Source organism: Telmatherina bonti (assembly GCF_933228915.1).
Source record: "Telmatherina bonti genome assembly, chromosome: 3".
NCBI lineage: Eukaryota > Metazoa > Chordata > Actinopteri > Atheriniformes > Telmatherinidae > Telmatherina > Telmatherina bonti.
In genome coordinates this window covers 44,974,686-44,989,033 of record NC_136621.1, presented here as the reverse complement: position 1 = coordinate 44,989,033, position 14,348 = coordinate 44,974,686, and the positions used below count along the sequence as shown (strand labels likewise).

At 56.1% G+C, this 14,348-nt stretch overlaps 1 protein-coding gene across 3 annotated transcripts in view; it reads right to left on the bottom strand.

Moving 5' to 3' along the window:
• The window catches only part of LOC306774602 (son of sevenless homolog 1-like), a 174,101-nt gene that overhangs the window by 123,469 nt on the left and 36,284 nt on the right, over nt 1-14,348 (bottom strand). For all 3 annotated transcript variants that reach the window (XM_079264709.1, XM_079264710.1, XM_079264711.1), the window contains exon 10: nt 3,253-3,911. In XM_079264709.1, coding sequence (XP_079120835.1) covers nt 3,253-3,911 — 659 coding nt within the window. The remainder of the gene's footprint in view (nt 1-3,252; nt 3,912-14,348) is intronic.

The following is a 14,348-nucleotide window of genomic DNA, read 5'->3' as shown; positions in this document are numbered from 1 at the left end:
TTAAGGACCAGACCTGATCCCGGACCAGATCCTGGACCACACCTGATCCCCGACAAGATCCCAGACCAGACCTGATCCTGGACAAGACCCGATCCTGGACCAGACCTGATTCCGGACCAGACCTGATCCTGGACCTGATCCCAGACCTGATCCTGGACCAGACCTGATTCCGGACCAGACCTGATCCCAGACCAGACCTGATCCCGGACCTGATCCTGGACCACACCTGATCCTGGACCTGATTCCGGACCAGACCTGATCCTGGACCAGACCTGATCCTGGACCAGACCCGATCCCGGACCAGACCCGATCCCGGACCAGACCTGATCCTGGACCAGACCTGATCCTGGACCAGACCCGATCCTGGACCAGACCCGATCCCGGACCAGACCCGATCCCGGACCAGACCTGATCCTGGACCAGACCTGATTACAGACGGCACCTGATCCCGGACCAGACCTGATCCTGGACCAGACCCGATCCTGGACCAGACCCGATCCCGGACCAGACCCGATCCCGGACCAGACCTGATCCTGGACCAGACCTGATCGTAGACCTGATTACAGACGGCACCTGATCCCGGACCAGACCTGATCCTGGACCAGACCTGACCCTGGACCAGACCTGACCCTGGACCAGACCCGATCCCGGACCAGACCTGATCCTGGACCAGACCTGATCGTAGACCTGATTACAGACGGCACCTGATCCCAGACCAGACCTGATCCTGGACCAGACCTGACCCTGGACCAGACCCGATCCTGGACCAGACCCGATCCCGGACCAGACCTGATCCCGGATCTGATCCCAGACCTGATCCTGGACCAGACTTGATCCTGGACCAGACCTGATTCCGGACCAGACCTGATCCCGGACCTGATCCTGGACCAGACCTGATCCTGGACGAGACCTGATTACGGACCAGACCTGATTACGGACCAGACCTGATTACGGACTAGACCTGATCCTGGACCAGACCTGATCCTGGACCAGATTAAGGACCAGACCTGATCCCGGACCAGACCTGATCCCGGACCTGATCCTGGACCACACCTGATCCCGGACCTGATCCTGGACCACACCTGATCCTGGACCAGACCTGATCCTGGACCTGATTCCGGACCAGACCTGATCCTGGACCAGACCTGATCCTGGACCACACCTGATCCCGGAAAAGATCCCGGACCAGACCCGATCCTGGACCAGACCTGATCCCGGACAAGATTCCGGATAAGACCTGATCCCAGACCAGACCTGATCCTGGACCAGATTAAGGACCAGACCTGTTCCCGGACCAGTCCTGATCCCGGACCTGATCCTGGACCAGTCCTGATCCCGGAAAAGATCCCGGACCAGACCTGATCCTGGACCAGACCTGATCCTGGACCACACCTGATCCCGGAAAAGATCCCGGACCAGACCTGATCCTGGACCAGACCTGATTCCGGACCAGACCTGATCCCGGACCTGATCCTGGACCAGACCTGATTACGGACTAGACCTGATCCTGGACCAGACCTGATCCTGGACCAGATTAAGGACCAGACCTGATCCCGGACCAGACCTGATCCCGGACCTGATCCTGGACCAGACCTGATCCCGGACCTGATCCTGGACCAGACCTGATCCTGGACCAGATTAAGGACCAGACCTGTTCCCGGACCAGTCCTGATCCCGGACCTGATCCTGGACCAGACCCGATCCTGGACCAGACCTGATCCCGGACAAGATTCCGGATAAGACCTGATCCCAGACCAGACCTGATCCTGGACCAGACCTGATCCTGGACCAGACCTGATCCTGGACCAGACCTGATTCCGGACCAGACCTGACACCGGACCTGATCCCACACCTGATCCTGGACCAGACCTGATCCTGGACCAGACCTGATTCCGGACCAGACCTGATCCCGGACCTGATCCTGGACCAGACCTGATTACGGACTAGACCTGATCCCGGACCTGATCCTGGACCAGACCTGATTACGGACTAGACCTGATCCTGGACCAGACCTGATCCTGGACCAGATTAAGGACCAGACCTGATCCTGGACCACACCTGATCCCGGATCTGATCCTGGACCACACCTGATCCCGGATCTGATCCTGGACCACACCTGATCCTGGACCACACCTGATCCTGGACCTGATCCTGGACCAGACCTGATTACGGACTAGACCTGATCCTGGACCTGATCCTGGACCAGACCTGATTACGGACTAGACCTGATCCTGGACCAGACCTGATCCTGAACCAGACCTGATCCCGGACCTGATCCTGGACCTGATCCTGGATCAGACCTGATCCTGGACCTGATTACGGACCAGACCTGATCCCGGACCAGACCTGATCCTGGACCAGACCTGATCCTGGACCTGATTACGACCCAGACCTGATCCCGGACCAGACCTGATCCCAGACCAGACCTGATCCTGGACCAGACCTGATCCTGGACCTGATTACGACCCAGACCTGATCCCGGACCAGACCTGATCCCAGACCAGACCTGATCCTGGACCAGACCTGATCCTGGACCAGACCTGATCCCGGACCAGACCTGATCCTGGACCAGACCTGATCCCGGACCAGACCTGATCCTGGACCAGACCTGATCCTAGACCTGATTACAGACGGCACCTGATCCCGGACCAGACCTGATCCTGGACCTGATCCTGGACCAGAACTGATCCTGGACAAGATTCCGGATCAGACCTGATCCTGGACCAGACCTGATCCCGGACCAGACCTGATCCCGGACCAGACCTGATCCTGGACCAGACCTGATCCTAGACCTGATTACAGACGGCACCTGATCCCGGACCAGACCTGATCCCGGACCTGATCCTGGACTATACTTGATCCGGGACCTGATTCCGGACCAGACCTGATCCCAGACCTGATCCTGGACCACACCTGATCCTGGACCACACCTGATCCTGGACCTGATCCTGGACCAGACCTGATCCCGGACCAGACCTGATCCCGGACCAGACCTGATCCCGGACCAGACCTGATCCTGGACCAGACCTGATCCCAGACCTGATTACAGACGAGACCTGATTCCGGATCTGACCTGATTCCGGACCAGACCTGATCCTGGACCAGACCTGATCCCGGACCAGACCTGATCCAGGACCCGATCCTGGACCAGATGTAATTCCGGACCAGGCTGTAATGTGGAAGTTAAGATGACCCTGAGGTGAGGACTCGGTCTAACAGGAAGTTACCTGAACGTGTGACATCACATCTCACCTGCGTACATGTGGAAGGTGAGTCTCTCGATCAGTTTCAGAACAGTGCCGGCTTTGATGATGGGGATCCCGGACTTGGACTGGACGTTCTCCTCAAACACAACGTTCTCCTCGGAGTCTGGCTCGGCGAAGCGGTATTCCTCCGGTCCCGGCAGTCTCATCTGCTCCTGCTTCTCCTCCTCCATGGCGGAATCCAGCAGACGCTCCAAGGTGCTGCGGTACTGCAGCGAGATGAGCGCCGCCATCCAGCCGTTCTTCTCCTCCGCCGACTTGGCGGCGAACACCACGCTGTTTCCGTCTTTCAAGATGATCTCAAAGGCGTGCCGGTACTCGCCCTCCTTGTCGTCCTTGTCATTGATCTGAACTTTGCGCATGAAGAACTTTTCCTTGAGGCGATACTCGGCGGCGGAGCTGGCGCCGGGCAGTCGGGGCGGGCCGTGGTTGGACTTGCAGCAGATCATCAGACCATCGAACAGGAAGATGTGGCGCTCGTGTTTGGCGCCGACTCGGGTCAGCGTACCTTCCATGATGAACTCGTTGCAGCACTGGCCGATGTCCTTCCCCTCCCAGCCGTCAATGTTCTTCTGGATCTCATTCATCTTCCTGATGGCCAGGTGCTTCCCCTTCATCTGGTGGCTGTAGAAGCGGCACGCCGACTCGCTGCACACCACAGAAGGAGAACAAGATGTTGGTGAGGAGGGCTAAACCGGGCTATGTCCGAATGTCCCCTCTGTCGCCAGTTGGATAAGTTGACTGCAGGCGACGGAGAGGAAGCTGGCTGTTTTCTACTTGCAGTAGACAACACTACTACCAGCTGTCACCATGGCAACAACAGGAAAACGTCGTCCCAAATCTGTGTGGGGAACAGGTAGGTCACTGTGTGGGGAACAGGTAGGTCACTGTGTGGGGAACAGGTAGGTCACTGTGTGGGGAACAGGTAGGTCACTGTGTGGGGAACAGGTAGGTCACCGTGTGGGGAACAGGTAGGTCACTGTGTGGGGAACAGGTAGGTAGGTCAATGTGTGGGGAACAGGTAGGTCACTGTGTGGGGAACAGGTAGGTCACTGTGTGGGGAACAGGTAGGTAGGTCAATGTGTGGGGAACAGGTAGGTCACTGTGTGGGGAACAGGTAGGTCACTGTGTGGGGAACAGGTAGGTAGGTCACTGTGTGGGGAACAGGTAGGTCACCGTGTGGGGAACAGGTAGGTCACTGTGTGGGGAACAGGTAGGTAGGTCACTGTGTGGGGAACAGGTAGGTAGGTCAATGTGTGGGGAACAGGTAGGTCACTGTGTGGGGAACAGGTAGGTCACTGTGTGGGGAACAGGTAGGTAGGTCAATGTGTGGGGAACAGGTAGGTCACTGTGTGGGGAACAGGTAGGTCAATGTGTGGGGAAAGGGTAGGTCAATGTGTGGGGAACAGGTAGGTCAATGTGTGGGGAACAGGTAGGTCACTGTGTGGGGAACTGGTAGGTCAATGTGTGGGGAACAGGTAGGTCACTGTGTGGGGAACTGGTAGGTCACTGTGTGGGGAACAGGTAGGTCACCGTGTGGGGAACAGGTAGGTCACCGTGTGGGGAACAGGTAGGTAGGTCACCGTGTGGGGAACAGGTAGGTCACCGTGTGGGGAACAGGTAGGTAGGTCACCGTGTGGGGAACAGGTAGGTCACTGTGTGGGGAACAGGTAGGTAGGTCAATGTGTGGGGAACAGGTAGGTCACTGTGTGGGGAACAGGTAGGTCACTGTGTGGAGAACAGGTAGGTAGGTCAATGTGTGGGGAACTGGTAGGTCAATGTGTGGGGAACAGGTAGGTCACTGTGTGGGGAACAGGTAGGTCACTGTGTGGGGAACAGGTAGGTAGGTCACTGTGTGGGGAACAGGTAGGTCACTGTGTGGGGAACAGGTAGGTCACCGTGTGGGGAACAGGTAGGTAGGTCAATGTGTGGGGAACAGGTAGGTCAATGTGTGGGGAACAGGTAGGTAGGTCACTGTGTGGGGAACTGGTAGGTCACTGTGTGGGGAACAGGTAGGTCACTGTGTGGGGAACAGGTAGGTCACTGTGTGGGGAACAGGTAGGTAGGTCAATGTGTGGGGAACAGGTAGGTCACTGTGTGGGGAACAGGTAGGTAGGTCACTGTGTGGGGAACTGGTAGGTCAATGTGTGGGGAACAGGTAGGTCACTGTGTGGGGAACTGGTAGGTAGGTCACTGTGTGGGGAACAGGTAGGTAGGTCACTGTGTGGGGAACAGGTAGGTAGGTCACTGTGTGGGGAACTGGTAGGTCACTGTGTGGGGAACAGGTAGGTCAATGTGTGGGGAACAGGTAGGTAGGTCACTGTGTGGGGAACTGGTAGGTCAATGTGTGGGGAACAGGTAGGTCATGGGGTGGGGAACAGGTAGGTCACTGTGTGGGGAACTGGTAGGTCACTGTGTGGGGAACAGGTAGGTAGGTCAATGTGTGGGGAACAGGTATGTCACTGTGTGGGGAACAGGTAGGTAGGTCAATGTGTGGGGAACAGATAGGTCACTGTGTGGGGAACTGGTAGGTCAATGTGTGGGGAACAGGTAGGTCACTGTGTGAGAAACTGGTAGGTAGGTCACTGTGTGGGGAACAGGTAGGTCACTGTGTGGGGAACAGGTAGGTCACTGTGTGGGGAACAGGTAGGTCACTGTGTGGGGAACAGGTAGGTAGGTCACTGTGTGGGGAACAGGTAGGTAGGTCACCGTGTGGGGAACAGGTAGGTAGGTCACCGTGTGGGGAACAGGTAGGTAGGTCACCGTGTGGGGAACAGGTAGGTCACTGTGTGGGGAACAGGTAGGTAGGTCAATGTGTGGGGAACAGGTAGGTAGGTCAATGTGTGGGGAACAGGTAGGTCACTGTGTGGGGAACAGGTAGGTAGGTCACTGTGTGGGGAACAGGTAGGTAGGTCACTGTGTGGGGAACAGGTAGGTAGGTCACTGTGTGGGGAACAGGTAGGTCAATGTGTGGGGAACAGGTAGGTAGGTCAATGTGTGGGGAACAGGTAGGTAGGTCACTGTGTGGGGAACAGGTAGGTCAATGTGTGGGGAACAGGTAGGTCACTGTGTGGGGAACAGGTAGGTCACTGTGTGGGGAACTGGTAGGTCACTGTGTGGGGAACTGGTAGGTAGGTCACTGTGTGGGGAACTGGTAGGTAGGTCACTGTGTGGGGAAGTGGTAGGTCACTGTGTGGGGAACAGGTAGGTCAATGTGTGGGGAACAGGTAGGTAGGTCACTGTGTGGGGAACTGGTAGGTCAATGTGTGGGGAACAGGTAGGTCATGGGGTGGGGAACAGGTAGGTAGGTCACTGTGTGGGGAACTGGTAGGTCACTGTGTGGGGAACAGGTAGGTAGGTCAATGTGTGGGGAACAGGTATGTCACTGTGTGGGGAACAGGTAGGTAGGTCAATGTGTGGGGAACAGATAGGTCACTGTGTGGGGAACTGGTAGGTCACCGTGTGGGGAACAGGTAGGTCACTGTGTGAGAAACTGGTAGGTAGGTCACTGTGTGGGGAACAGGTAGGTCACTGTGTGGGGAACAGGTAGGTAGGTCACCGTGTGGGGAACAGGTAGGTAGGTCACCGTGTGGGGAACAGGTAGGTCACTGTGTGGGGAACAGGTAGGTAGGTCAATGTGTGGGGAACAGGTAGGTAGGTCACTGTGTGGGGAACAGGTAGGTAGGTCAATGTGTGGGGAACAGGTAGGTAGGTCACCGTGTGGGGAACAGGTAGGTAGGTCACCGTGTGGGGAACAGGTAGGTAGGTCACTGTGTGGGGAACAGGTAGGTAGGTCACTGTGTGGGGAACAGGTAGGTAGGTCACCGTGTGGGGAACAGGTAGGTAGGTCACCGTGTGGGGAACAGGTAGGTAGGTCACCGTGTGGGGAACAGGTAGGTCACTGTGTGGGGAACAGGTAGGTAGGTCAATGTGTGGGGAACAGGTAGGTAGGTCACTGTGTGGGGAACAGGTAGGTATGTCAATGTGTGGGGAACAGGTAGGTATGTCAATGTGTGGGGAACAGGTAGGTAGGTCACCGTGTGGGGAACAGGTAGGTCACTGTGTGGGGAACAGGTAGGTAGGTCACCGTGTGGGGAACAGGTAGGTCACTGTGTGGGGAACAGGTAGGTAGGTCACCGTGTGGGGAACAGGTAGGTAGGTCACCGTGTGGGGAACAGGTAGGTAGGTCACCGTGTGGGGAACAGGTAGGTCACTGTGTGGGGAACAGGTAGGTAGGTCAATGTGTGGGGAACAGGTAGGTAGGTCAATGTGTGGGGAACAGGTAGGTAGGTCACTGTGTGGGGAACAGGTAGGTATGTCAATGTGTGGGGAACAGGTAGGTAGGTCACCGTGTGGGGAACAGGTAGGTCACTGTGTGGGGAACAGGTAGGTAGGTCACCGTGTGGGGAACAGGTAGGTCACTGTGTGGGGAACAGGTAGGTAGGTCAATGTGTGGGGAACAGGTAGGTCACTGTGTGGGGAACAGGTAGGTCACTGTGTGGGGAACAGGTAGGTCACTGTGTGGAGAACAGGTAGGTAGGTCAATGTGTGGGGAACTGGTAGGTCAATGTGTGGGGAACAGGTAGGTCACTGTGTGGGGAACAGGTAGGTCACTGTGTGGGGAACAGGTAGGTAGGTCACTGTGTGGGGAACAGGTAGGTCACTGTGTGGGGAACAGGTAGGTCACTGTGTGGGGAACAGGTAGGTCACCGTGTGGGGAACAGGTAGGTAGGTCAATGTGTGGGGAACAGGTAGGTCAATGTGTGGGGAACAGGTAGGTAGGTCACTGTGTGGGGAACTGGTAGGTCACTGTGTGGGGAACAGGTAGGTCACTGTGTGGGGAACAGGTAGGTCACTGTGTGGGGAACAGGTAGGTAGGTCAATGTGTGGGGAACAGGTAGGTCACTGTGTGGGGAACAGGTAGGTAGGTCACTGTGTGGGGAACTGGTAGGTCAATGTGTGGGGAACAGGTAGGTCACTGTGTGGGGAACAGGTAGGTCACTGTGTGGGGAACTGGTAGGTCAATGTGTGGGGAACAGGTAGGTCACTGTGTGGGGAACAGGTAGGTCACTGTGTGGGGAACAGGTAGGTAGGTCACTGTGTGGGGAACTGGTAGGTCAATGTGTGGGGAACAGGTAGGTCAATGTGTGGGGAACAGGTAGGAAGGTCAATGTGTGGGGAACAGGTAGGTAGGTCACTGTGTGGGGAACTGGTAGGTCAATGTGTGGGGAACAGGTAGGTCACTGTGTGGGGAACTGGTAGGTAGGTCACTGTGTGGGGAACTGGTAGGTAGGTCACTGTGTGGGGAACTGGTAGGTCACTGTGTGGGGAACAGGTAGGTCAATGTGTGGGGAACAGGTAGGTAGGTCACTGTGTGGGGAACTGGTAGGTCAATGTGTGGGGAACAGGTAGGTCATGGGGTGGGGAACAGGTAGGTCACTGTGTGGGGAACTGGTAGGTCACTGTGTGGGGAACAGGTAGGTAGGTCAATGTGTGGGGAACAGGTATGTCACTGTGTGGGGAACAGGTAGGTAGGTCAATGTGTGGGGAACAGATAGGTCACTGTGTGGGGAACTGGTAGGTCAATGTGTGGGGAACAGGTAGGTAGGTCACTGTGTGGGGAACTGGTAGGTCAATGTGTGGGGAACAGGTAGGTCATGGGGTGGGGAACAGGTAGGTCACTGTGTGGGGAACTGGTAGGTCACTGTGTGGGGAACAGGTAGGTAGGTCAATGTGTGGGGAACAGGTATGTCACTGTGTGGGGAACAGGTAGGTAGGTCAATGTGTGGGGAACAGATAGGTCACTGTGTGGGGAACTGGTAGGTCAATGTGTGGGGAACAGGTAGGTCACTGTGTGAGAAACTGGTAGGTAGGTCACTGTGTGGGGAACAGGTAGGTCACTGTGTGGGGAACAGGTAGGTCACTGTGTGGGGAACAGGTAGGTCACTGTGTGGGGAACAGGTAGGTAGGTCACTGTGTGGGGAACAGGTAGGTAGGTCACCGTGTGGGGAACAGGTAGGTAGGTCACCGTGTGGGGAACAGGTAGGTAGGTCACCGTGTGGGGAACAGGTAGGTAGGTCACCGTGTGGGGAACAGGTAGGTAGGTCACCGTGTGGGGAACAGGTAGGTAGGTCAATGTGTGGGGAACAGGTAGGTAGGTCAATGTGTGGGGAACAGGTAGGTCACTGTGTGGGGAACAGGTAGGTAGGTCACTGTGTGGGGAACAGGTAGGTAGGTCACTGTGTGGGGAACAGGTAGGTAGGTCACTGTGTGGGGAACAGGTAGGTCAATGTGTGGGGAACAGGTAGGTAGGTCAATGTGTGGGGAACAGGTAGGTAGGTCACTGTGTGGGGAACAGGTAGGTCAATGTGTGGGGAACAGGTAGGTCACTGTGTGGGGAACTGGTAGGTCACTGTGTGGGGAACTGGTAGGTAGGTCACTGTGTGGGGAACTGGTAGGTAGGTCACTGTGTGGGGAAGTGGTAGGTCACTGTGTGGGGAACAGGTAGGTCAATGTGTGGGGAACAGGTAGGTAGGTCACTGTGTGGGGAACTGGTAGGTCAATGTGTGGGGAACAGGTAGGTCATGGGGTGGGGAACAGGTAGGTAGGTCACTGTGTGGGGAACTGGTAGGTCACTGTGTGGGGAACAGGTAGGTAGGTCAATGTGTGGGGAACAGGTATGTCACTGTGTGGGGAACAGGTAGGTAGGTCAATGTGTGGGGAACAGATAGGTCACTGTGTGGGGAACTGGTAGGTCACCGTGTGGGGAACAGGTAGGTCACTGTGTGAGAAACTGGTAGGTAGGTCACTGTGTGGGGAACAGGTAGGTCACTGTGTGGGGAACAGGTAGGTAGGTCACTGTGTGGGGAACAGGTAGGTAGGTCACCGTGTGGGGAACAGGTAGGTAGGTCACCGTGTGGGGAACAGGTAGGTCACTGTGTGGGGAACAGGTAGGTAGGTCAATGTGTGGGGAACAGGTAGGTAGGTCACTGTGTGGGGAACAGGTAGGTAGGTCAATGTGTGGGGAACAGGTAGGTAGGTCACCGTGTGGGGAACAGGTAGGTAGGTCACCGTGTGGGGAACAGGTAGGTAGGTCACCGTGTGGGGAACAGGTAGGTCACTGTGTGGGGAACAGGTAGGTAGGTCAATGTGTGGGGAACAGGTAGGTAGGTCACTGTGTGGGGAACAGGTAGGTATGTCAATGTGTGGGGAACAGGTAGGTAGGTCAATGTGTGGGGAACAGGTAGGTAGGTCACCGTGTGGGGAACAGGTAGGTCACTGTGTGGGGAACAGGTAGGTAGGTCACCGTGTGGGGAACAGGTAGGTCACTGTGTGGGGAACAGGTAGGTAGGTCACCGTGTGGGGAACAGGTAGGTAGGTCACCGTGTGGGGAACAGGTAGGTCACTGTGTGGGGAACAGGTAGGTAGGTCAATGTGTGGGGAACAGGTAGGTAGGTCAATGTGTGGGGAACAGGTAGGTAGGTCACTGTGTGGGGAACAGGTAGGTATGTCAATGTGTGGGGAACAGGTAGGTATGTCAATGTGTGGGGAACAGGTAGGTAGGTCACCGTGTGGGGAACAGGTAGGTCACTGTGTGGGGAACAGGTAGGTAGGTCACCGTGTGGGGAACAGGTAGGTCACTGTGTGGGGAACAGGTAGGTAGGTCAATGTGTGGGGAACAGGTAGGTCACTGTGTGGAGAACAGGTAGGTAGGTCAATGTGTGGGGAACTGGTAGGTCAATGTGTGGGGAACAGGTAGGTCACTGTGTGGGGAACAGGTAGGTCACTGTGTGGGGAACAGGTAGGTAGGTCACTGTGTGGGGAACAGGTAGGTCACTGTGTGGGGAACAGGTAGGTCACCGTGTGGGGAACAGGTAGGTAGGTCAATGTGTGGGGATTAGGTAGGTCAATGTGTGGGGAACAGGTAGGTAGGTCACTGTGTGGGGAACTGGTAGGTCACTGTGTGGGGAACAGGTAGGTCACTGTGTGGGGAACAGGTAGGTCACTGTGTGGGGAACAGGTAGGTCACTGTGTGGGGAACAGGTAGGTAGGTCAATGTGTGGGGAACAGGTAGGTCACTGTGTGGGGAACAGGTAGGTAGGTCACTGTGTGGGGAACTGGTAGGTCAATGTGTGGGGAACAGGTAGGTCACTGTGTGGGGAACAGGTAGGTCACTGTGTGGGGAACTGGTAGGTCAATGTGTGGGGAACAGGTAGGTCACTGTGTGGGGAACAGGTAGGTCACTGTGTGGGGAACAGGTAGGTAGGTCACTGTGTGGGGAACTGGTAGGTCAATGTGTGGGGAACAGGTAGGTCAATGTGTGGGGAACAGGTAGGTAGGTCAATGTGTGGGGAACAGGTAGGTAGGTCACTGTGTGGGGAACTGGTAGGTCAATGTGTGGGGAACAGGTAGGTCACTGTGTGGGGAACTGGTAGGTAGGTCACTGTGTGGGGAACTGGTAGGTAGGTCACTGTGTGGGGAACTGGTAGGTCACTGTGTGGGGAACAGGTAGGTCAATGTGTGGGGAACAGGTAGGTAGGTCACTGTGTGGGGAACTGGTAGGTCAATGTGTGGGGAACAGGTAGGTCATGGGGTGGGGAACAGGTAGGTCACTGTGTGGGGAACTGGTAGGTCACTGTGTGGGGAACAGGTAGGTAGGTCAATGTGTGGGGAACAGGTATGTCACTGTGTGGGGAACAGGTAGGTAGGTCAATGTGTGGGGAACAGATAGGTCACTGTGTGGGGAACTGGTAGGTCAATGTGTGGGGAACAGGTAGGTCACTGTGTGGGGAACAGGTAGGTCACTGTGTGAGAAACTGGTAGGTAGGTCACTGTGTGGGGAACAGGTAGGTCACTGTGTGGGGAACAGGTAGGTCACTGTGTGGGGAACAGGTAGGTAGGTCACTGTGTGGGGAACAGGTAGGTAGGTCACCGTGTGGGGAACAGGTAGGTAGGTCACCATGTGGGGAACAGGTAGGTAGGTCACCGTGTGGGGAACAGGTAGGTAGGTCACCGTGTGGGGAACAGGTAGGTCAATGTGTGGGGAACAGGTAGGTAGGTCAATGTGTGGGGAACAGGTAGGTCACTGTGTGGGGAACAGGTAGGTAGGTCACCGTGTGGGGAACAGGTAGGTAGGTCACTGTGTGGGGAACAGGTAGGTAGGTCACCGTGTGGGGAACAGGTAGGTAGGTCACTGTGTGGGGAACAGGTAGGTAGGTCACCGTGTGGGGAACAGGTAGGTAGGTCAATGTGTGGGGAACAGGTAGGTAGGTCAATGTGTGGGGAACAGGTAGATCACTGTGTGGGGACATGGTAGGTCACTGTGTGAGAAACTGGTATGTAGGTCACCGTGTGGGGAACAGGTAGGTAGGTCACCGTGTGGGGAACAGGTAGGTAGGTCACCGTGTGGGGAACAGGTAGGTAGGTCACCGTGTGGGGAACAGGTAGGTAGGTCACCGTGTGGGGAACAGGTAGGTCACTGTGTGGGGAACAGGTAGGTAGGTCAATGTCTGGGGACATGGTAGCTCACTGTGTGAGAAACTGGTATGTAGGTCACTGTGTGGGGAACAGGTAGGTAGGTCACTGTGTGGGGAACAGGTAGGTAGGTCACTGTGTGGGGAACAGGTAGGTAGGTCACTGTGTGGGGAACAGGTAGGTAGGTCACTGTGTGGGGGACATGGTAGGTCACTGTGTGAGAAACTGGTATGTAGGTCACTGTGTGGGGAACAGGTAGGTAGGTCAATGTGTGGGGAACAGGTAGGTAGGTCACCGTGTGGGGAACAGGTAGGTAGGTCACCGTGTGGGGAACAGGTAGGTAGGTCACTGTGTGGGGAACAGGTAGGTAGGTCACCGTGTGGGGAACAGGTAGGTAGGTCACTGTGTGGGGAACAGGTAGGTAGGTCACCGTGTGGGGAACAGGTAGGTAGGTCACTGTGTGGGGGACATGGTAGGTCACTGTGTGAGAAACTGGTATGTAGGTCACTGTGTGGGGAACAGGTAGGTAGGTCAATGTGTGGGGAACAGGTAGGTAGGTCACCGTGTGGGGAACAGGTAGGTAGGTCACCGTGTGGGGAACAGGTAGGTAGGTCACCGTGTGGGGAACAGGTAGGTAGGTCACTGTGTGGGGAACAGGTAGGTAGGTCACCGTGTGGGGAACAGGTAGGTCACCGTGTGGGGAACAGGTAGGTAGGTCACTGTGTGGGGAACAGGTAGGTAGGTCACCGTGTGGGGAACAGGTAGGTAGGTCAATGTGTGGGGAACAGGTAGGTCACTGTGTGGGGAACAGGTAGGTAGGTCACTGTGTGGGGAACAGGTAGGTAGGTCACCGTGTGGGGAACAGGTAGGTAGGTCACTGTGTGGGGAACAGGTAGGTAGGTCAATGTGTGGGGAACAGGTAGGTAGGTCACCGTGTGGGGAACAGGTAGGTAGGTCACCGTGTGGGGAACAGGTAGGTAGGTCACCGTGTGGGGAACAGGTAGGTAGGTCACCGTGTGGGGAACAGGTAGGTAGGTCAATGTGTGGGGAACAGGTAGGTAGGTCACCGTGTGGGGAACAGGTAGGTAGGTCAATGTGTGGGGAACAGGTAGGTAGGTCACCGTGTGGGGAACAGGTAGGTAGGTCAATGTGTGGGGAACAGGTAGGTAGGTCACTGTGTGGGGAACAGGTAGGTAGGTCACCGTGTGGGGAACAGGTAGGTAGGTCAATGTGTGGGGAACAGGTAGGTAGGTCACCGTGTGGGGAACAGGTAGGTCACTGTGTGGGGAACAGGTAGGTAGGTCAATGTGTGGGGAACAGGTAGGTCACTGTGTGGGGAACAGGTAGGTCACCGTGTGGGGAACAGGTAGGTAGGTCAATGTGTGGGGAACAGGTAGGTAGGTCAATGTGTGGGGAACAGGTAGGTAGGTCAATGTGTGGGGAACAGGTAGGTAGGTCAATGTGTGGGGAACAGGTAGGTAGGTCACCGTGTGGGGAACAGGTAGGTCACTGTGTGGGGAACAGGTAGGTAGGTCAATGTGTGGGGAACAGGTAGGTCACTGTGTGGGGAACAGGTAGGTCACCGTGTGGGGAACAGGTAGGTCAATGTGT